Consider the following 19,730-nt stretch of genomic DNA (forward strand, 5'->3'; position numbering starts at 1 on the left):
GTGCCCCCTTGAGGCAGTAACTACTCCCAGCCGGACGGGGGCAGCACGACGCCGTCGCGCTGTTCTCGCCGCCACAACCAAAACCAGCGAAGAAGAAGCGCATGGAGCGATTTCCCACCGTGGAAATGGCGCTCTGAGGTGAAGAAGCCCGAAGTCAGAGGCAGCATCTCGTGCTTGTCAGTCAGTTGAAGCGCCCAGAGGGCTCTACACATGAGTTGTACTTTGAAAAGGAGCGGATTATGACAGAGGAGAGAAGGAGTCGGGAGATTCGTCAAGGAAATCAACGTATTCGTGGCTCCGCTAAAGCCGTCAACATCGATCGGACAGGTAGTGTAACGTCGGTACTAGCAGCTAGCGGCACATTGCATCACGTTTTCCAGCGGTAGTTGGGAGAGGGCTAATGTTAACTGGGCTAGCTCGCTATGCTCGCGTGTGCTGGATAAATCCTCCAAAAAGATTTATATTAAGAGCGTCACTTGCTGCTAACGAAGATTGTGCCATCATGTTGTCAGTAGCTACCAAGCTAGTTGGGTCGGTAATGCCAGACTTCATCACAGCTAAAGCTAAAGCAGGACCTAGCTAAATTCCAGGATTGAAGTAACGTTAAAGGCTCGTTGCCGGTGTGAGAGAGATTTACAGTGTGATGCTGGCTGTGTTAAATACTTACAGTATCCCTGGTTGTCAGCCCTAAAGTGGGTCGTGGTTAAACTAACGTAGCTACGTAACGTTACCGCTTTGCTAACATTAACGCCAGCAGTCGCTGTAGCTTGCGTTAGCAAAAGTAACAACGTATCGTTACCTCGGTCTAGACTAGCTAGCCACCCCGACTTTGTTTTAACTAGATCAAATTAGCTCACTTTAGGGATAAATGTTCGTACGCGTCGCAGTTAGTTGTTTGTTGCAACACACATCTAACAAAGAGCAGACACAGCGTGACATAACTGTTGTCAACCCCCAGTACTTATGTTTGAATATAGCTTGGTTAGCTATCTTAACTTTTAACGCTGAACTCGGATAAACTGTAATCCTGCATGACCTTGCAAGCTAACTGGGTAGCCTGCTAACGCACCGAGGAAAGTGTGTGAGGCAGCTTCCAGCCCTTATTCAGCACTAATTAACATGAGGATATTTTCAATACGTCCTTACTGTGGCCCGTGTTTAACCGCACTGAGCATTACATTGTACAAAGTACGCGATCGCTGGTTTGTTTACATTATGTCAAGCTAGCTCAGAGCTAACGAGTGCAGCTGATGGAGCTAATCGTTGCTCTGTAGATGCTAACGAACGAGCTCGCATCAGCCTTTTTAACTAACTTTTAAACATCTCAGACTTCTGGATAGTGTCTCATACAGCCGAGGGCTACACTTTGAAGCATTTCTTGGTGTTACAAGTTGGAATATTTTCAAATTTTATGGCTGGTTACACACAAACTTTGAAAATGTTGACACACGTGAGCGCTAGATGTATTTGGCGAAGCTAGATTTGTCATTTGAATGAGCTAATTTGCTTGTGTGAAATCTTCGCATCTGTCAGTAGGTCTGTCACACTGTGGCGACGCCTCTAGGTGCATACATTGGGCTTGTTTTAGTGGGTAATTATTACAATAAGCCTTCATGTTTAGTCTCACGTCATGGCATGTGGCTGCGCAGTGACAGGCTCGTTGCGCGGGAGTTCACTTGAATCCACTGTGTTTAACAGTGTGGTCACAGAGGGCAGTGTTGGATCCAATTTCCACTCGGGTTGAGTTGGCCTTGAAAGCACCACTGCATACACCCAGACTGCAGGAGATAGTATTATCTTTCTGGAGCACCACTGCAATAAGAAGGCGGAGGGGTAACATAAACATTTACAAAATTGGGTCAATAATTGCAATAATTTCACAATATTAGTTCGAACTCAGCAGAGGATAACACACAGACAATTCATTTTCAACATACCTTTTAACGTGTTTTCAGAGAATACAGATTTTTTTTTAGTTTAACAGATGAGGTCAGGTTATTCGAAATTCTTGGGCCTCTCTAACGTTAAAAACAACTCTGCATGGTGCAACCGGACGAGTAATGACATCTGATTTCTCTGCACAGTTGAGTTCGATTAGTTTTGTTGTCCCGAGCCTGTAAGTTGAAACATTCATGGTCAGTGCGTGTCAGGAAGATTGGATTTAAAAACTCCAGGGTGCTTTTGATCAATGTTTTGAACAGTGCTTTACTCCAGCACTTTATCAGAACTCACATCTGCAAACAGATGTGTTGCAGTGCGCCATGTGTGTTGCTGTTAGAACGCAGACCCAGCTGCAGCACCAGTTGTCAGCAAGTTTGCTGACGGTACGTTTCCTGACAACTGGGGGTGCAACTGTGTGTTTGAAAGAGAGAGAGACCTCTTTTGTACTGTAAAACCCAGCTGAGCAGACGAAGCCTGAAGTGGATTTATGGAGTAGGAGGAGTTTAGAAAGAGTGTGTTCACAGGTTCTAGTTTTAGTTTGTCTTAGATCAACTAACTGCTGTTTCTAACACACTGACTTTGTGTCCTGTGTTGCTGTTTATACAGTGAACAATGCATGACCTGACTGCCCAAGTCACCAGCAGCCTGCTGCCTTTCCCAGGAGTGACTATAGATGCTCTGGGGGAGGATGAGATCACCCTGGACTCTGTGCTCCATGGGAAGTTCACTGTTGGTAAGCTTGTTTTTACCCATCAAGGATTTATACATTGATTTATTTTCTTCACTCTGTCCTTAGTCACAATAATGTAAAAATGTCTGCTGTTTCCTGAATGAACAAGTCAAATACAGTTATATTATAAACATTGTGTTATTGTACATTGAGGTATTTCGAACACACAGGTGGGAAACACACACAATCAATTTTATAATATACTTACAGATGTACAACCGGCTGCGGGTCACTTGCTATTTCATGAGCTGTTTAATTCTTAGATACGGCACTCCGCTTGGTTATAATCCTCCATCTTAACCTTTCTTTTTGTTGTTTGTGTGTGCGCAGGCCGCAGCGGGCTGGCCTGGCTGGCCTGCGGCCCCCACCTGGAGGTTGTCCATGCATTGACGGGAGAACGGCTGTCTGCGTACTGCTTCAGTGGTGGAGGCGAGCACCCGCCCAGTGTCCTCGCTGCCAGGGACTTCAGCTGGCTCAAACGGTCAGAGCTATATTTCACTCAGTTGTTGACATCAAAGACTGATGAGGAGACAGTCAGAACTGCATGCTTTTACATTTTGTTAGAGAAAAAGGGTTAGGGTTAAAGATGATGTTGAGGAAATATCGAATGTGAGTTCTTTTGTTGTTTTATTTCATTAGGTCTGGATTGCTGGTTGGCTTGGAGGAGGCCGAGGGCAGCGTGTTGTGTCTTTATGACTTGGGACTTTCACGGGTGGTCAAAGCTGTGGTTATACCAGGCAGGGTGAGTCGGCATTTTACAATAGATGCTTATGATGTGATTTGTCAATTTTTGCATCCTACAAGAGAGAAAAACAGCAGCTCTTATCAACCACAACCTGAACTTTGTATGTCTCCTCTTTTTCCCCTTCTTCTCTCTTGTTGTCTAGATTACAGCCATTGAGCCCTTAGTGAGTTACGGCGGAGCGAGCACTTCGACCCAGCATCTTCACCAGAGTCTGCGTTGGTTCTTCGGCATTGCGGCAGTAGTAACGGATCTCGGTCACGTTTTGCTTGTGGACCTCTGTCTCGACGACCTGTCATGCAGCCAAAGTGAACTTGAGGCTTCAGGTTAGCAAGCGTTGGGTTGATATGTGTTTGAATGACTATTTTCATGTCCTTGTTCCTTACAAACTTCTCTTCTCTAAACAATAAGTTGCACACCCAATGTCTTTTGCTTCTCTATCTAAAACCATCCTTTTGTTTTCACTTTCTGTTCCCAGACCTGCAGGTAGTTACTAAATCTCCCACAGAAATCCCCAGGCTTAGAGAAGTCAGCACCAGACAGGGCAGACATCTTTGTCTCCAGCTAAATGGGCCCAGTGGAGTTGGAGTCACAGCTCTGCAGTACATCTCCAGGACCAACCAGCTGGCGGTGGGATTTTCTGATGGATACTTACAGCTGTGGAACATGAAAGCTCTGAAGAAGGAGTGAGTTGTATTTTTATTATAAATATTAATAGGGGTTGGAAATACAGCAAAAAGAGTGTAGAAAGTAATTACAAGAGTCCGTCCTTTTGAACTCATAAGCAGCTAATAAAATGTAATCTTATGCTATGATGGGTATAAGTTGTTCATGTATGTCTCTGTAGGCGTATACATTTTTGTTTGATTTGTCATACGTAGATACCACTCCCAGTTAGAAGGCGGCAGGGTGCCTGTGCATGCCTTCACCTTCCAGGAGCCAGAAAATGACCCCAGGAACTGTTGCTACCTCTGGGCTGTCCAGTCTTCTCAGGACCTGTAAGTCTCACATATAACAAGTGCTCCATCCAGACAAAATGTTTGTTGTTTTGTTTGTGTTGTTGTTCCAAGCTCTTATTTTTACTTTCACTCCCACGCAGCGAGGGAGATATGGTCAGCCTCCGCCTGCTTCAGCTGGCCTTCAGTGAAAGGAAGTGTTTAGCTTCTGGGAAGATCCTCTATGAGGTTTGTAGTGCATACATGCATGTACAATAACATTAACTCTCTAGTCACTTCAATTCTTCAGTCCCATCAAATCTACTGTGCACCTCCCTGGCTCATTACCATACCTTTTAAAATTTTTTGTCACTCAGGGTCTGGAGTACTGTGAGGAGCGTTACAGTCAGGAGTTAGGGGGCTCAGCTTTTCCTCTCAGGGCCCAGGCCACCAACACACGCCTGCTGAGCTGCCAGACCATCGAGAAGTTCAGACCCCATCCTGACAGGGATGACAGCATGAACGAAGGTGAGCCTGCTTCCCCTGAGACCAACTGTGAAAGATGGCAGTACGTAGGGATCTAATTCGTGCAGATTTTCAGCATTTCCAGTAATGTTTGACATTGCCAGTGTTTTCATGGTAGAAAAATGCAATCTTTAAACGGCTATACTATTGTTTATTGTGATTAAAAATCTTCTAACCTGCCTTTATTTTCTTAATCGATTCACCCACACCTCTTCTCATTTTCAGTTGCATCTCCAGACACCAGCGTGTCTATCTTCAGCTGGCAAGTGAAGGCTTATGGTCAGGGAAATCCATCTACCTACATCGGGGTTTTTGACATCAACCGTTGGTACCACGCACAAATGCCAGACTCTTTAAGGTACAGCAGAGACTGTAAATATTTAATTCATGATAGAGATGGAGAAACAGTAGATATTACAGAAAGTAGAGTAGTAGTGATAAAACCATTTCAAACTGTAATGTACATGATTTAATTATTATTCAGAGTACTTAACAAAACAATGGCACAAAACAGGAACACACCAACAGTTGGTCATGTCGTTTCCTGTAACAGCAGTGGTGCATGTAATAGGTTACTCATTGCATCCTCCAGTTTTCCTGGAGTTACTGTAATGATTGCTTTCTCTAATGTAACACTGCACTTCCCTTGCACCCCTGTGTTGTCAGAACGGGGGAGTCTCTGCAGAACTGCCCCTACCTGGCCGTGTGGTCTCTGGACCCTGTCGTGCAGATGGTGTCTTCACACGTCCTCATGGATGCGGTGGTGCACGACCGCAGCCTGAGCAGAGGCCTGCCCTTCACCTGTCCGCCACCAGAACAGTACTTTAACCCCACCACATATAACTTTGGTAGGTGTGAAACAACCTCAATATGAGATTAAATGGAGAGTTGATAAAAAATGTGATATTAAATCATCTCCCAGGTTGATGTAACTATTGCCTGTGTATTACTGTTGCCTGTTTGCTCAGGAATTGCTTGAGCAGACATGCCCAGGCTTGTAGTTGAAATCTAATTTTACTAATGAGGTTGATGGACTGTTTTTTTTCTCCCTTTCATGTTACAGATGCTACCTGCCTGCTCAATTCTGGAATTGTGCACTTAACCTGCTCTGGGTATCAGAAAGAGGCAAGTGTCTGTTCATTTTCCTGTCGTACAGACTTTCTCCTCATTATTTTAATAAGAATAATTTGACAATCGTTAATTTAATAGTATTAAATCCAAATGTCAATTTGTAGGAAGAGAAATTGTGACTTAGATTAGATGATATTATGCTTATAGCTGAGATTATACAATATGAAATATTTTTTATTTATACAGATATGAGTTAAATGTGTTGATATATGAGATGATATGAATGCAAAGTTGGCTTCTTTTACAACAACACCTCACATTGTCATTAACATCAGACCCTGAGCTTTTTGAAGAAAGCTGCTCCTTGTTCCAGTGACATCATCTCCACCAGCTACTCCCGCTGTCTCATGTCCGGCCTGCTCTCATCTCGCCTGGCTGACACCCAGGCCTCCAGCCTCTCTCAGGTACAAACACTTACACAGAATAATAAGTCTGTAAAACAAACTGTAAAAAGACCTCCAGGCTTCTTCCTTTTTAGCTCAAATTAATGAAAATCTTTCATGTGATACAAAAGAACAAACCGAATAGAATAAAATAAAATATTTGTTCAGAAGCTTTCATAGTAATCTGTACATGTAACTCAATGTCATTAGGAGGAGCAGCTGGATGCCATCTTGTCCACAGCGGTGGAGACCAGCTCCTTGGGACTGATCACTGGCTGTATCAAGCAGTGGACTGCAGAAGGTGAGTCATATGGTAGAAAACTCTCAGATTGTTTCTCAAACTGCTCGGCAAAACCCATTTCAGTAAGTATGTGGTGAAGATGTTCAGTGTTACATCTCATAGACATAAAAATAGTATTTAAGAGCTTTCCCTAAGCCCATCAACAAGCATGCTGCAGCCAGCTGCCCTACAGTCAACTCTTAACGCTTGCATTTCTGTGTGTCCTCCACAGAACAGCCTGGTTCTGCACTGAACCTGCGCTACATCCTGGACTGGGCCTGGAACAAAGTGGTCCAGACCAAGGAGGAACTGGATGGCATCTGTATGTTTTTAAATGGTTTTTATTTTTAAACAAGAGACATTTTGAATTATAAGAATATTGTTTTGACATGCCAGAGATTAAAATCAGGCTAGATCATATCTGTTTGCATAAACTGTTTGTAAGGTAAATTAACCCTTCATGGTGATGACAGCTCAGACTTTCAGGACAGTACTTTTGTTTTTAACCTCACTAGGAATATAATGTCGACCTTACTGATATTGAAAAAAGTAAAGTGATATGAATTCCTTCCCTTTTTTCTCACACTTCTATACTGTTCGTTACACTTTATACATTTATGTTTATATTTATCTCCTGTGTGTGTTCGTTCCCCAGGTGCACCGCTGTTTGACAGCTCCTCCAACTTCACAGACCCTCAGACGATGCAGCTGCTGCAGCACAGCCAGAGGCTGCTCAGTAACCTGGGTACCATCTTCCACTGTCTGCTCAGCGAAGCTCAGGAGCTCACACAGAAAGGTGCCACATCCACACAGATACAGTCACAAGTGTTATATTTCCCTGTGATGAAAGTGGAAACTGGTTCAGCCAGTTTTAATTCACATTTGTGCTAAACTGTAATGAAACACTCCTGCCGTTCTCGCACCTCACATCCTCATAGTTTGGTACACTTTTAGCTCTAATGTGTTGTCCCTGTGCACGTTTTGGATCATTTATAGTTACTGAATGGAAAACTCATGTTTTCCATTGTGTAGGCCTGGTGGGTCTGATCAACAAGAACATGGTGTCCAGTCTGATTTCCAAGTACGCTCAGGTGGTGCTGTGGTTCTGTCGGACCGGTCTACTACCTGAAGGATCAGGTAAAGTGTTTCCTGAATAAACATAATCTGAGGAAAACTCACAATTTCCAACAACACAGTTTCTCAGTCAGTGAGTAAATAAGTTGGAGGCATGTTAAATACCTTTAATTCATTAAAATTAGCAGAAATGTGTCTGGTTCAAGCCTGTTTCTTAAGTTAATATGATTCTTTAAACAGAAAGTATACAAACTGTTAAGGGATTGTCAAACTTTGCACCGTCACTGTATTCAGTTTTATTTTCTCTTTCCCCACCAGACGATGACGCTCTCCAGATCTCCAGACCTTTCTACACTCACTCAGTCATCAGCAACTATTATACGATACGCAGAGAGGAGCTCACCAGGCTGGCTAAGTAAGTTGTGTTCACTTGAAAGCAATTGAATTTTATGTTTATTATAAATCATGGTGTGCAGCTAATCAATACCTTCATTTTTTGATTATATTTGTGTCCATAAGATGTTTTGTTAATGATGTTCTAAATTGATCTAAAGCTGACACTCTGCTGTTGTCTTCTCAGGGGCAAGTGGTGTGCAGACTGCCTGATGATTGACGGTTTGGTCGGCCAGTGTGGTGAACGCTTGACTAACCTGTGGAAAAGGGACGAGGGTGGGACAGGGCAATACCCACCACCTACACTGCATGTTAGTATTAATTAATTATTTATTTTTTAATTCCAATTTCTTTTGTTTATGTCTATTATTAGATATCTAATTTATGTCCAAATCGGTTTGCACCTGTGGCTCTTACAATGTGTACAGAATTGATTTTTTTACCTTTTGATCCACAGGCCTTGTTGGACATTTATCTACTGGACAGCATTGATGAAGCTGCCAAACATGCCATTGTATCCTTGAATGAAGTATTTTTGGTGAATTCAGTGATTGTTTCTTTAGCTGTTACTTGGTTAACAGATTTTTTGTGTCTGTTGACGAGTAGTTATTTAAATGATGGATTACCTCGGTCGTAATCTTATTGTCGTAATCTTATTGTGATGCTCTTATTGTGATTGTAAATCCTAATCTCTCCCAACGATGGACTGAATTAATGCGACTGCCTGTATGAGCCTTAACCTGTTGTCCCAGGTGATATACCTGTTGCTCGATGTCATGTACTCCTTCCCCAATAAGGAGGGAGCGTCAGTGGAGTCTTTCCCTACAGCTTTTGCCATCCCTATTGGACTGGTGAAGCTGGTACAAGGCCTCTGGCTGCTGGACCATCATGATCACCAGGTACACACACACACACACTTGGCTGACTTAACGTTCCCCTGAATTTGCGTACATAGTGGTTGTGCAAGGCAAAACAGCTCTAACGTATTCAAAGGGAACATCAGTATTTGTATATTAACAACATTTACAGTGTAAACATTCCTTCTTCTTTGTCCTGACCAGAGTTCATTCGAGCTGCTCCTGCACCCAGCTGCCTCTCAGTGTCAGTTTGAGTGGCAACACGAGCGAGTCCTGCAAGCACTGATGTGCCAGGGCCAACACTCAGTGGCACTACGATACTTCCACGTTACAAAGCCCCCGATTTCCTCCACCTCCCAGGCGAAGCTCTGCCTGTCTGTACTGCTCCACAACAGGTGAGAACAGAGAGAGAGAGAGAGAGAGAGAGAGAGAGAGAGAGAGGACTCGGTGGACTCTCTGCAAGAACATCAGCAGAAACATTAAATAGAAATGTAGAATTTGACAGCAATGATGAAGTTTTGCACCGTGAAGCATGAAGAAAAATGGCTTTTTTGTTTTAAGAAATAAGCCTGATGACAGCCCTTGATTAGTCAACCTTCACTTATTTTGCCTTTATTAACCAGCCGGTGTGCCCTTCTTCCAGGTGTCTCATAGAGGCGTGGTCTTTACTTCGGCAGCACTCAAATCGCCTTAACATGGGGGAGCTGCTGGGCTTCCTGTATGAGAGCTGCCAGGAGCTGGGCCTCATCAAGGAGCTGCTCAAACTGCCTCTGGGCCTCAGTGAGCAGGTAGGAGAGAGATGATGTTTGTTTTTTAATTCTTTCTGTATTTGTTTTAAATCCAAACCCCTGAGTAATCTGCTTAACTGAATAATTGTCTTTGTGTTTTTGGATTATAAAGTCGATGACTAAAGCTGGTGGTTCTTGGGTTTGTGTTTCAGGAATGTTTGGAGAAGTTTCTCCAGAGTACAGGCGGTCTTCAGAACAGAGAACTGCTGATGGTTCATTACCTTCAGCAGGCCAACTACATTCCTGCCCTGCAGCTCAACCACAGCCTCAAAATGAACCTGGTGGTACGTGTGACACACACAAAGTATTACGCTAATTATTGGATTATTTTTGACATGCATTATGTGATATTTGTGAGAATACTTGAATCCCATAAGATTTAAATCCACAGTCATTGTCTTCTGTGTTGCTAGAATGAGCGAGACCCAAAGCTTAAAGAACGATCCAACACCAGAAACTCTATATTGGATCAGTACGGCAAGGTTTTGCCCCGAGTCCAGAGGAAACTGGCGATGGAGAGAGCCAAGCCCTACCAGCATCCCTACGGCATCCACAGAGAAGGTAAGGAGGTGATTTCGTCAATGTCAACTGGTTTTCATAGCCGGAAGTCAAGTCTGTTGCTCACTATGTTCCAAAATATGGCTTCATATTATGCTACACTGCTTTCCTTTGTTGCTTGCAACCACAGTGTCTGTTGTTTCAGTTACATTTAATCTAAAAAAAAAAACTTTATCAAATATTTATAACACCAATTTTGCTTCAGTTTCTCGGCCGCAGCCACTGTCAACCATCACCAAGCACTCTTCCAATGAGAAGGTGATGTCGAGGGCCGGCTTCATCAACAACGTCCTGACCAAGATCGAGGAGGTGTGGTTGGGAAAAGGAGCTACACCACAGTCCTCCCCAGCCAAGAGGTGAGCAGAAAATAACAACAATCTTAATTATATTGTTTAGATTTGATTTATTTGATTAATTTCTAACCTTTTTCAATTTGTTTCTAGCAGCCCCAGGAGAGCTGATGTTCAGAGCCCCAAGCCCTCCTCCTCGGCCCTTCCTGACCCGTTCCTGGGAACTCCCATCACCATGACCTCCAAACGAAAGTCAAGGTAGATATTTGTTTGAACATTAAAGGAAACACTTTCTCTGGCACGAGACAGTTTAATCAGTGTGGCCTAGAGAGAGGGAGATGTTTTACGTGGAAATCCATGCATGTAAATCTTCGTATAGGTTCCACGTGTTTAGACAGCACCTTAAAGTATTTGTATTCCTTCCTCATCTTCAATTTGACCCAGGCTGATGGACTTGGTGGTTCAGCCCTCTTGTCAGACCCCTCGCCCTCTTCTCAGCCCTCCCAGACCTCCCAGCTCCTGGGTTTCTCCAAAGAGCACCAGCAAGGCACCTGAGCTCAGTCTGCTTCAAACACCACAGGTCGTCAAGGTGAGTAGACAGAATGTGGAATTTGTGATCCAAAAAGTTGTTTTATTTTGGTATTTTGTTACTTACACTCTTTATGTTTTTGTTGTCTCAGCGAGCTCGAGCCTTGGCTGCTTCCGGCCCTGTGTTCTCAGCCTTCACCCCTCAGTCCATCCTACGCAGCAGCCTGAGGCCCACACCTGTCGCCACCCCTTCTGCCTCTCCAGGACGCTCCATCACCCCGCCACTCCGCAGCAAAGAGAGCAGGATCACCTTCATCGAAGAGGCCGAATCTCCTGAACCAGAGAAGGGCATCCGATGGACCAATGGGGTAAGACCAAGCGTTGGGCCAGTAAATGCATTCTACAAGGTTGCAGCTCATTAGATATTTTTTAAGCCTTATTTAAACCTTTTAAATAAGTGTAGTTACTACTTGGTTCTTATTTGTTCCTTTTTGGGTGTTCAGTGTGCAATAATCCACTAATATCAACAGATCTCAGTACTCCTAAGCTGCTAATTTGTGCTCAGTGGTCTGTATCATGACCTCTTTCAGATCAGTTATCTTCCTCCTTGTATAGCTGGCAGGTTTGATTTAGCCTTTATAATAACATGTGTCTTCCAATGTTCTTTCCTCTCTAGATGGCAGCAGACAGTGAGATCAGCTTGCTGACCAGAGGCCCTTCGCTGTCGAAGGCTACACGTAAGACCTGGTCCTCTCAGCCTGCTGAGGAGGAAGAAGAGGAAGACGAGGAAGTGGAACAACCTAGTGTTAAGTTCCTGCCTCCAGAAGGTGGTATTCCCTCGCCACAGCTGAGATGCTTTGAGGGCAAGTCGTCCTCCATCCATGAAGTCGTTGCTGAAAGCCGACCATCAGAGGCAACACAAGCACGGCTTAGCCTGAGCTTTGACGCCAGCCATACGTCCATCCGTTCAACAGACACCACTCTGGAGTTCTTTGATGCACCTCTGTCAGAAGAGCAGGAAGCAGAGGAGGGACATGCAGCTGCAGAGAACGATGAGGTAGTGATGACTAACATGAAAGGCCTAGCTGAAAAGGAAGAACCAGAGGAAACGCCATCACCAACCACTGAGCAAACACCTCTCCTGACATCAGAGGAGTTAGAGCGAGAAGAAGAGGAGGCGCAAGAGGATGAAACATTTGAGGACGTGATGGAGACTGGTCCTGAACAGGAGGCTCAAAACGAGGAAGAAGTCCAGTCTGAAAAGGAGGATGAAGAGGACGTTGAGTCAAGTAACAAACATGCTGCAGCTCTTGACGAAGAGGAGACATCTAGTCACGATCACGGTAATTCATTTGCAGAATTTGCTCTTAGACGACTTATTATTAAAGTGGGTTGCATAATATTAGTACTGAACAGCACCAAAATACAAAGACATAAGACATATGCTCTCAAACATCACCTGACACATTTTGTATGCGACTAGTTTGTAACCAGGTGACTGAGAGCATGGACTCTGGCACTGAAGTGGAATATCAGGATCAACCAGAGACAGCTGTGGGACAGGAAGTCCAGTCAGAGGCCACCGAGTCCACTGAGGTCACTGAGCAGCTGAAACTGTTTGGAGCCTCTGAACCCAAATGTGAACTAGAGGAGGAGCTGGAACAATCAACAGGTCCATCTTTAAATGCTGCATTTACACTGTGAAGAGTTAATATATCATGAACATATATTAGACTGTAGTGCTTGAACATTATAAATAACACTACAGGGAAATGGTATAAATGTAAAGTAGATGATTTTTAACAAAGGATTTTGGCTTTTATTAAACTGTCATCGGTGTAGGTTGAAACATCATATTACCCGATCATACCAAGGTTACAATAGCTGACTTCATACTAACATTAGATGATTTTTCTGTGTTATCTGACAGACATGACGGAGTTTGTGCAGAAACATCTGTTTGGCGGTGATCGTTCTCCTCCACTCACCCGCTCAGGAATCCACGACGCATCACAGACACAGATATTCTTTAACAGGTATGTATGTGTTTACAAACAGATGAAATACATTTAACAACAAATTTTATTCATTTTTTTATAAAACCCACACACACATACACACCCCACCCCATGATAACATTCAGAGGGTATACAATTTAAATATGTTAAGAAACATTAATATACAAATAATGCAAAATAATCCTATTCATTTTTTCGTTGTCTTTCTTTCAACGTTCTTTCACTTTTTCAAAGTGTATTTTGACCACAGGCTTTTTATTATCAATGCCAGATGCTCTTTTGGAAATTTTATGTAGGTTTTGGGGAAAAAACAAAACATGACTGCGGTCAAGGAAGCAGAATTATTTAAATGGTTTCATTTAGATGAAAATGATCAGATCATAGAACAAACAACTGGTCAGACTTTGTTAATAGTTCTCATCACAGCATGTCACAGTAAATATGGGATTTTGGTTTGTGTTGTTTCCTTTCAGCTGTCGATCTGTGTATTGTTTTATTTTTTACGTGTTAAATAATATCATCTCCTTTCTCCCAGTGAGTCAGTCGATGAGGTCGAACAGGAGGAGCAGGCTACTGCTGAAGAGGAGGAGGAACAGGCTGCTGCTGAAGAGGAGGAGGAGCAGGCAGCTGCTGCTGAAGAGGAGGAGGAGGAGCAGGTTGCTGTTGAAGAAGAGGGGGAGCAGGCTGCTGCTATTGTTGAAGAAGAGGGGGAGCAGGCTGCTGCTATTGTTGAAGAGGAGGAAGAGCAGGCTACTGCTGCTGAAGAAGAGGAGGAGCAGGCTACTGCTGCTGCTGCTGAAGAAGAGGAGGAGCAATCTGCTGCTGTTGCTGAAGAAGAGGAGGAGCAGGCTACTGCTGCTGCTGCTGAAGAAGAGGAGGAGCAGATGGCAGCTGCTGAAGAGGAGGTGGAGGAGCAGGCGGCAGTTGCTGAAGAGGAGGTGGAGGAGCAGGCAGCAGTTGCTGAAGAGGAGCATACGGCTCCTGAGGAGGAGGAGGAGGAGCAGGGAGCTGCAGAAGCTCCCCCAGCGTTCACCAGCCAAAAATCTACTGCCTCTGTCACATCCTCCGAACCAACTGGAACAGACTCCCACTGTGAGGAAGATTGTACACACATGCACATTTACACCGGTACTCACTGTTACAGTTCTGTTTCACTCATTACTTACACACATCTCTTTTCTTCTTCTTTTTTCTTATCCATTAGCTGTTGTGAGTTTGAACGACAGTGAAGAGCTTTCTAGTCCCATGTCTGAGGACGACGAAGAAGAAGATGAGGAGGAGGAGTCTGATGATGAAGAAGAAGAAGAGGAGGAGGAGGAGGAAGAGGAGGAGGACTCTGGTAGTGAGGTGGAGATCATTGAGGAGGTCCAGGGTAATGGGAGACTGCCACCCCTCCAACCCAGTTCAGTCTATGTAGATCATGGACACTTCCTGCCAAGTCTGTCAGAGCAGGAGGCTGCAGAGTTCTCTCTCATCACACCCGGTGCAGAGATGAAGGTAATATATGTAGAGCTGAAACGATTAGTCGATCAATAATCCATTAATTACGTTATTAATGCAGGAAAAATGTCAAACATTCTCTTATTCCAGCTTCTTTAATGTCGGGATGTGCCACTTTTCTTTGTACTGTATTGTAAAAAACTGAATATCTGATTTCAACTTGTTACCTTTGGTTCTGTAAAGATCATAATTTTCTGATGTTTTACTGACTAAATGATTAATCAATTAATTGAAAAATAATCCTGTGTGTGCCCCATTACAGTTGGTAGAGGAGGACATGGAGGGTGAGGTGGTGATGGTCAGACTCGGAGCAGATGAAGAAGGGATGGTGGCAGACATTGAAGAGCAAGGATCATCATACGTGGAGCTCAAGCCCTCTACGACTCTCCTGGTGCCCCTGGAGCTCATGGAGGGACAGGACGGCCTGGTGGGCAGTTCTCAGCTGGGTCTTTGTGAGTTCCCACAAACCGTTGAGCCAGACGGACCAAAGTCTGAAACAAACAGCGGCTTCTCTCTGATGCTGGACATGGACGAGGACGGGGATAAAGACGCAGGAAGGCTACCTATGGAGAATGATGTGCAGTTCACTGATCCTCTCACTCTGTCTCCAGCAGTGGAGGCTTGTGATGAACTTGTGGCAAAACCCGAGGTTATTGTTTTGGGCACAGATGATCAGGATCCTGTCCTATCTGGAGAAGCTGCTGAAGAGGAGCAGAGAGGGGAGACGGACGTGTTCGATGGAGTCGATGGACAGATAGAGTCTGAACTTGCTGACCTACAAAGTGAAAACATCAAGGCAAACCATGAGGCAGAGGATGCTAAGGATCAGATAGAAGCAGAGTTAGTGATGGTGGCTGAAGATCAGGAATCCGCAGGTTTTCTGGTCTCTGTGCCAACTCCACTGGAGGAACTCGAAGTAGTTGTTGATGGCAAAGACTCTACGGCAGAAAAAGATGCTGCTGAGAAGGAGATGGAGGAAGAGGAGGACAAACCAACACCTGCTGAGGACCAGGAAGAGCCTGAAGAGAACGGACCTATTGATACTGACACAGAGATTGCCTCTAGCGCACAGACGGCAGCTGTTGTGGAGGAGATGCAGCAGGAGCTCAAAGCCTCAGAAGAGACAGAGGAAGAGAACAGGGACGAAATTAAGATGGAGACGGAAACAAAAAGGAGAGCGAGGGGAAGACCGAAAAAACAGAAAGATGTTGAAGAGGAAAAACCGACAGAGTCAGAGGAACAACCTGTGCCAGAGACCCCCTCTTCTTTGAGGAAAAAGAAAGCTCCCTCCACCCCAACCCGGAGGACCACAAGAGCGAGGACGGTTTCCTTTATCTCGCCTGTAACAGAGGAAGCGGAGGAACCACAGGTGGATGAGAAAGTAGAGGAGGCAGAAACCAGCACCCTGGTCCCCGCCTCACCCAGTCGTACACCTAGAAAAAGCAGACAGAACAAAGAGATCAAAGTCCAAGTTAGCACACCTCGGAGAAGTACTCGCAATTCTCAACCAGAGCCTCCTAAAGGAGAGGAGGAGCAGGAGGAGGCAATGGATCATGACACATCAGTTGCATCAACCTCCAAGGCCTCTTCACCAGCCAGACGACGTGCGTCCCAGAGGGCCGCTCCAACAAGGTCCAGCAAGAGCGGTAGTGAGGAGGTTGAAATCGAGGAGGGACAAGAGGACGTGGTCATCAATACAAGGTCTTCTCGACGAACACCGGCCAAGACTCCCACACCAGCCCAACGCAGGACCACTCAGGGAAACACTCCACGGAGGTCCAGCAGAAAGATACCAAGCAGCAGTGAGAAGGTGGCGCCAACGACGTTAGAGATCCTGAAAGAAGAGAAGGAAGGTGTGGAGGAGGTGTCTGTGTCCCCTGTCAAACGCACCTCCAGGAAAACTAAGACTGAAGCATCGGAGACAGAGCCGGCCCTGCTGGAGGAGGAAGAAAACAGAAAACAGCAGGTTTCCAGTCCCGGCAGGACGACTCGACGGTCCAACCGGAATACCTTAAATGTTTATCCACAGGTGAGGATTCAAAAATGTTCATATATCATCTTGTCCACATCATCTCATGGTGACTGGCTATTTTTATGACTTTTTTCTTTTATGTTTGCCACAACTTTCACTAAAATGTTTTCCCTTATAATATCATTTTCTGTTTCACCCATTTTAATAAACCCAATCCATCCATTGTTGATCATTTATCATTTACATTTAACACTCGCAGGTAAAACTGGTTCCCATATCACTTCCTCAGAGCGTCAGGAAGACGAGAGGTGAGACTGTTGCCGAAAATACACAAGGCAGTGAAGTGAACTCCCTTCAACGCACTACAAGGAAACTCTGGGATCGCCCAGAGGAAGACCTTCCCCTGCTGGACTCACCGTTAGAGGTGGATTTTGAAACCCCTGTCGCAGACGCCCTCATCAAGAGGCTCAAGGATGAAGAAGAGAAGCAGGAAGGTATGTATGAGGCTGTGTACAGACTGAACCTAGGATGGCAGCGTGTTAATGAACCCTATAAATTCTGAAAGCTCGTTATAGTAGAGCTTAAAACAAAACTATTGATCATGATGTGATGGAAGTGCACCTTTATTCGAATTTACTTTTTTGCGATTTTTCAAGTTTGCTTTAAATTGGCTTGATATTTAGATGGAAACATGGCGTCAGTTTTAACATGTAAAGATGTTTTGTATTTATGGACATAAATGTATAAAACTCCTTCTTATACAGGCGGTGTAGTCGTCACCAAGATGGTAAGAGCCAGCAAGAGGAGTACAAAATCCTCAGTGGAGCATGTGCCCTCTCTACTTCCTGTGAAAGACGTCCCAGGCCCCGAACCTGAAGAGGACGAGTCAATTTCAGGGGAGCATTCATTCATCTACTCCCCCTCACGGAGAAGAACAAGAGGTGAGCTGTGTGTTGTTTCCCTGCATGTCTGTCCCTCCATTTATTATCCATGTTAGGATTTCTTTTAACCCTGTGTTGTGTCTGTGTGCCAGCTAACAGAGGAGAGTCTCCTGGACCGAGTGAAGAGTCTGCAGCGCCCGTCACTCGCAGCAGGAGAAGAGTCGTCAAAGACGCCTCTGTTGCTCCTCATGTAAGTGCTTTTACGCGTGCTCCACACTGTTGGGGTGTGTTTTCAACCTGAACAAATTAGTCTGTTCTTCAAACATGTAATCAGCTCATTAGCCTTACTCAAAGCAGATAGTTGGTTTTGATTCCTCCTCAAAATGAAAAGATGAACAAAAGCTTTAATTTTCAACTAAAACTAATTTTGACAACATTGTTCAATGTCATGTAGCTGTGTTCTGCGAGCCTTTGGACAGGATGTTTTACACAAACAAAGAGCCTCATCACTGCTCTGAAATGTCTCGAGGATTATGTCTGAATTTGAAAATCAGAATTAGTCCCTTAGTTTTGCAAGAGCAATAATGAACAATAGATCTTTTGAAAAGCATTTCCATATTTTAATCTTTCCCTTTTTTTCCAGGATGATATTGCTTCAGAAGAAGATCATGTGGAAGTTGAGAAAGCAGCAGGTGGTCCTAAGACCAGAAAAACAGGCAAACGAACAGCCAAGTAAGAAATCTGTTTCTCAAAGAAAAATAACTAATAGACCCCTCAGACTGAGGATAAGACAAGGAAATGCTTAGCTTTTGGAAAATAAAAAATATAAGTCGCTCCCTGCTCAGATTTTTTTTCTTTCTCCTCCTTTAGATCCAAAACGGTTTCAGAGCCGCCTCCCATAGCAGAGGTGGCCGTGCTCTCACCCGTGCCCAGTCCGGCTGATCCGGTCCCACGAGCCCTGAAGAGGATTAAAGGTGCAGAGGCCCCGACCTCGAGCAGTAACCTTCGACGCAAACGCATATTGGACGCCGCTTTTCCAAAACCTGTCACACGGAGGAAGAAACTCTAAGGAAGGTTGGCGGTGGTTTTTAACCGGTGAACCTCAGACAGCCACCAGAAGATTTGAACCGACTCGTTCAGGAGCTGCAAATGAAAAGTGTCTGCCTAAACTCATGATGGTTCTATTTCCTCAAACGCCTCACAGTGCTGCGGTTTGTATGTCGACAATGAAATAAAAGCAATGTAGGCATGAAAATATATTTTCGGGACAAAACACACACACTGACTGACAGCAGTGTGAGAGAGGACTATATTTTTAGAGTTTACACGTCCCGCTCGTATTAACTCGACTTCTCTTCATATTGTGTCTGTGGCCATTTTGTGTTGGACATTTTGCGACGCTCCTCGTAACCCTCTTCCCTCTCCGGGCACAGAATGGCACAAGGGAAAGCAACCGTTAATAAAACCAGAGCGAGTGAACTGAACCTGCCTCTGATAAAGAGGTTTTATTTACATATTCTTTTAAGGTTTTGTTTTTTTTTTTCTGTTGTTTACTTTTAAGATTTCGAGGCCTGCTGTTTTTTCTATTTAAGAAGAAGAGCAACCAACCCAGTGGAGATGAAATTTCTACTGATAAATTTGTATATAGTCTTTTGCTATGTTCCAAATAAAGTTAATAAATAAATCCTAAAGAATTATGTTCATTTGAAGTTTTAAGTGTGTCTGGAATGCATTTGATCATCTAATCAGACTGCCTATGCCATAGTCTTAAAATCTTAGTCAATCTGGGGAATTTCTGTGTGAAAGAGGCACAGACTTGTACACTATCGCCATCAGATTTGGACTGTTTTTTGTATGTCATGGGGATGTTGTGTGTGTGAAAGAAACAAAAAAAACTTGCACAGCGGTTTGGAGTTGTTAAAAACTGTTTTGGGAAATGTTAATAGGCTTGTTTAATTAAATTTATGGCAACCACCATCTGACATATAGGCTATTTTCTGATGAATGTATGTAGAATGTCTTATTTTTGATGACTGCTCTTTGATAAATATGGTAAAGCTTGAATATTTCTCTCTGTCTGGTGTCTCACTTTACTTTTAAGCGCATGCGTTTGTTAGTTTGAGAGGTTGACTGATGACTGGACCACAAAGCGATTTTTCTTTCAGTCTGTCTCAGGTGTTCAGTGGACCACTGACAGGAGCTAC

At 44.2% G+C, this 19,730-nt stretch overlaps 1 protein-coding gene across 3 annotated transcripts; it reads left to right on the plus strand.

The window, feature by feature from the left end:
- Positions 1 to 125: 125 nt before the first annotated feature.
- Positions 126 to 19,590, plus strand: ahctf1 (AT hook containing transcription factor 1). Of its 3 annotated transcripts, none has more exons than XM_073463767.1 (40): positions 126 to 327; positions 2,548 to 2,674; positions 3,002 to 3,152; positions 3,311 to 3,413; positions 3,559 to 3,739; positions 3,892 to 4,099; positions 4,295 to 4,411; positions 4,513 to 4,597; positions 4,726 to 4,876; positions 5,099 to 5,231; positions 5,540 to 5,721; positions 5,937 to 5,998; positions 6,280 to 6,408; positions 6,598 to 6,688; positions 6,900 to 6,989; positions 7,323 to 7,463; positions 7,700 to 7,804; positions 8,060 to 8,156; positions 8,322 to 8,445; positions 8,592 to 8,648; positions 8,887 to 9,033; positions 9,196 to 9,386; positions 9,635 to 9,779; positions 9,932 to 10,063; positions 10,193 to 10,340; positions 10,543 to 10,693; positions 10,781 to 10,885; positions 11,072 to 11,216; positions 11,308 to 11,523; positions 11,832 to 12,498; positions 12,639 to 12,827; positions 13,086 to 13,191; positions 13,709 to 14,265; positions 14,378 to 14,670; positions 14,936 to 16,702; positions 16,905 to 17,139; positions 17,410 to 17,586; positions 17,679 to 17,776; positions 18,170 to 18,258; positions 18,397 to 19,590. In XM_073463767.1, the coding sequence occupies exons 2-40, from the start codon at positions 2,554 to 2,556 to the stop codon at positions 18,593 to 18,595; spliced, it is 8,085 nt and encodes a 2,694-aa protein (XP_073319868.1). In that variant the 5' UTR covers positions 126 to 327; positions 2,548 to 2,553; the 3' UTR covers positions 18,596 to 19,590. The 3 variants fall into 3 exon arrangements, with proteins under 3 accessions (XP_073319868.1, XP_073319870.1, XP_073319869.1); XM_073463769.1 differs by having other exon boundaries at positions 16,935 to 17,139; XM_073463768.1 differs by having other exon boundaries at positions 10,784 to 10,885.
- Positions 19,591 to 19,730: the final 140 nt, after the last annotated feature.

This window comes from Pagrus major, chromosome 4 (assembly GCF_040436345.1).
Source record: "Pagrus major chromosome 4, Pma_NU_1.0".
Classification (NCBI taxonomy): Eukaryota; Metazoa; Chordata; class Actinopteri; order Spariformes; family Sparidae; genus Pagrus; species Pagrus major.

What these genes read in the sequence shown, in the direction of transcription:
- ahctf1 (XM_073463767.1), top strand. Translation starts at nt 2,554, where the DNA reads ATGCATGACCTGACTGCCCAAGTCACCAGCAGCCTGCTGCCTTTCCCA. An exon ending in CTCTGGGCCTCAGTGAGCAG is followed by an intron (nt 9,780 to 9,931) that starts GTAGGAGAGAGA and finishes TTTGTGTTTCAG; the next exon opens with GAATGTTTGGAGAAGTTTCT. An exon ending in GCATCCGATGGACCAATGGG is followed by an intron (nt 11,524 to 11,831) that starts GTAAGACCAAGC and finishes TTTCCTCTCTAG; the next exon opens with ATGGCAGCAGACAGTGAGAT.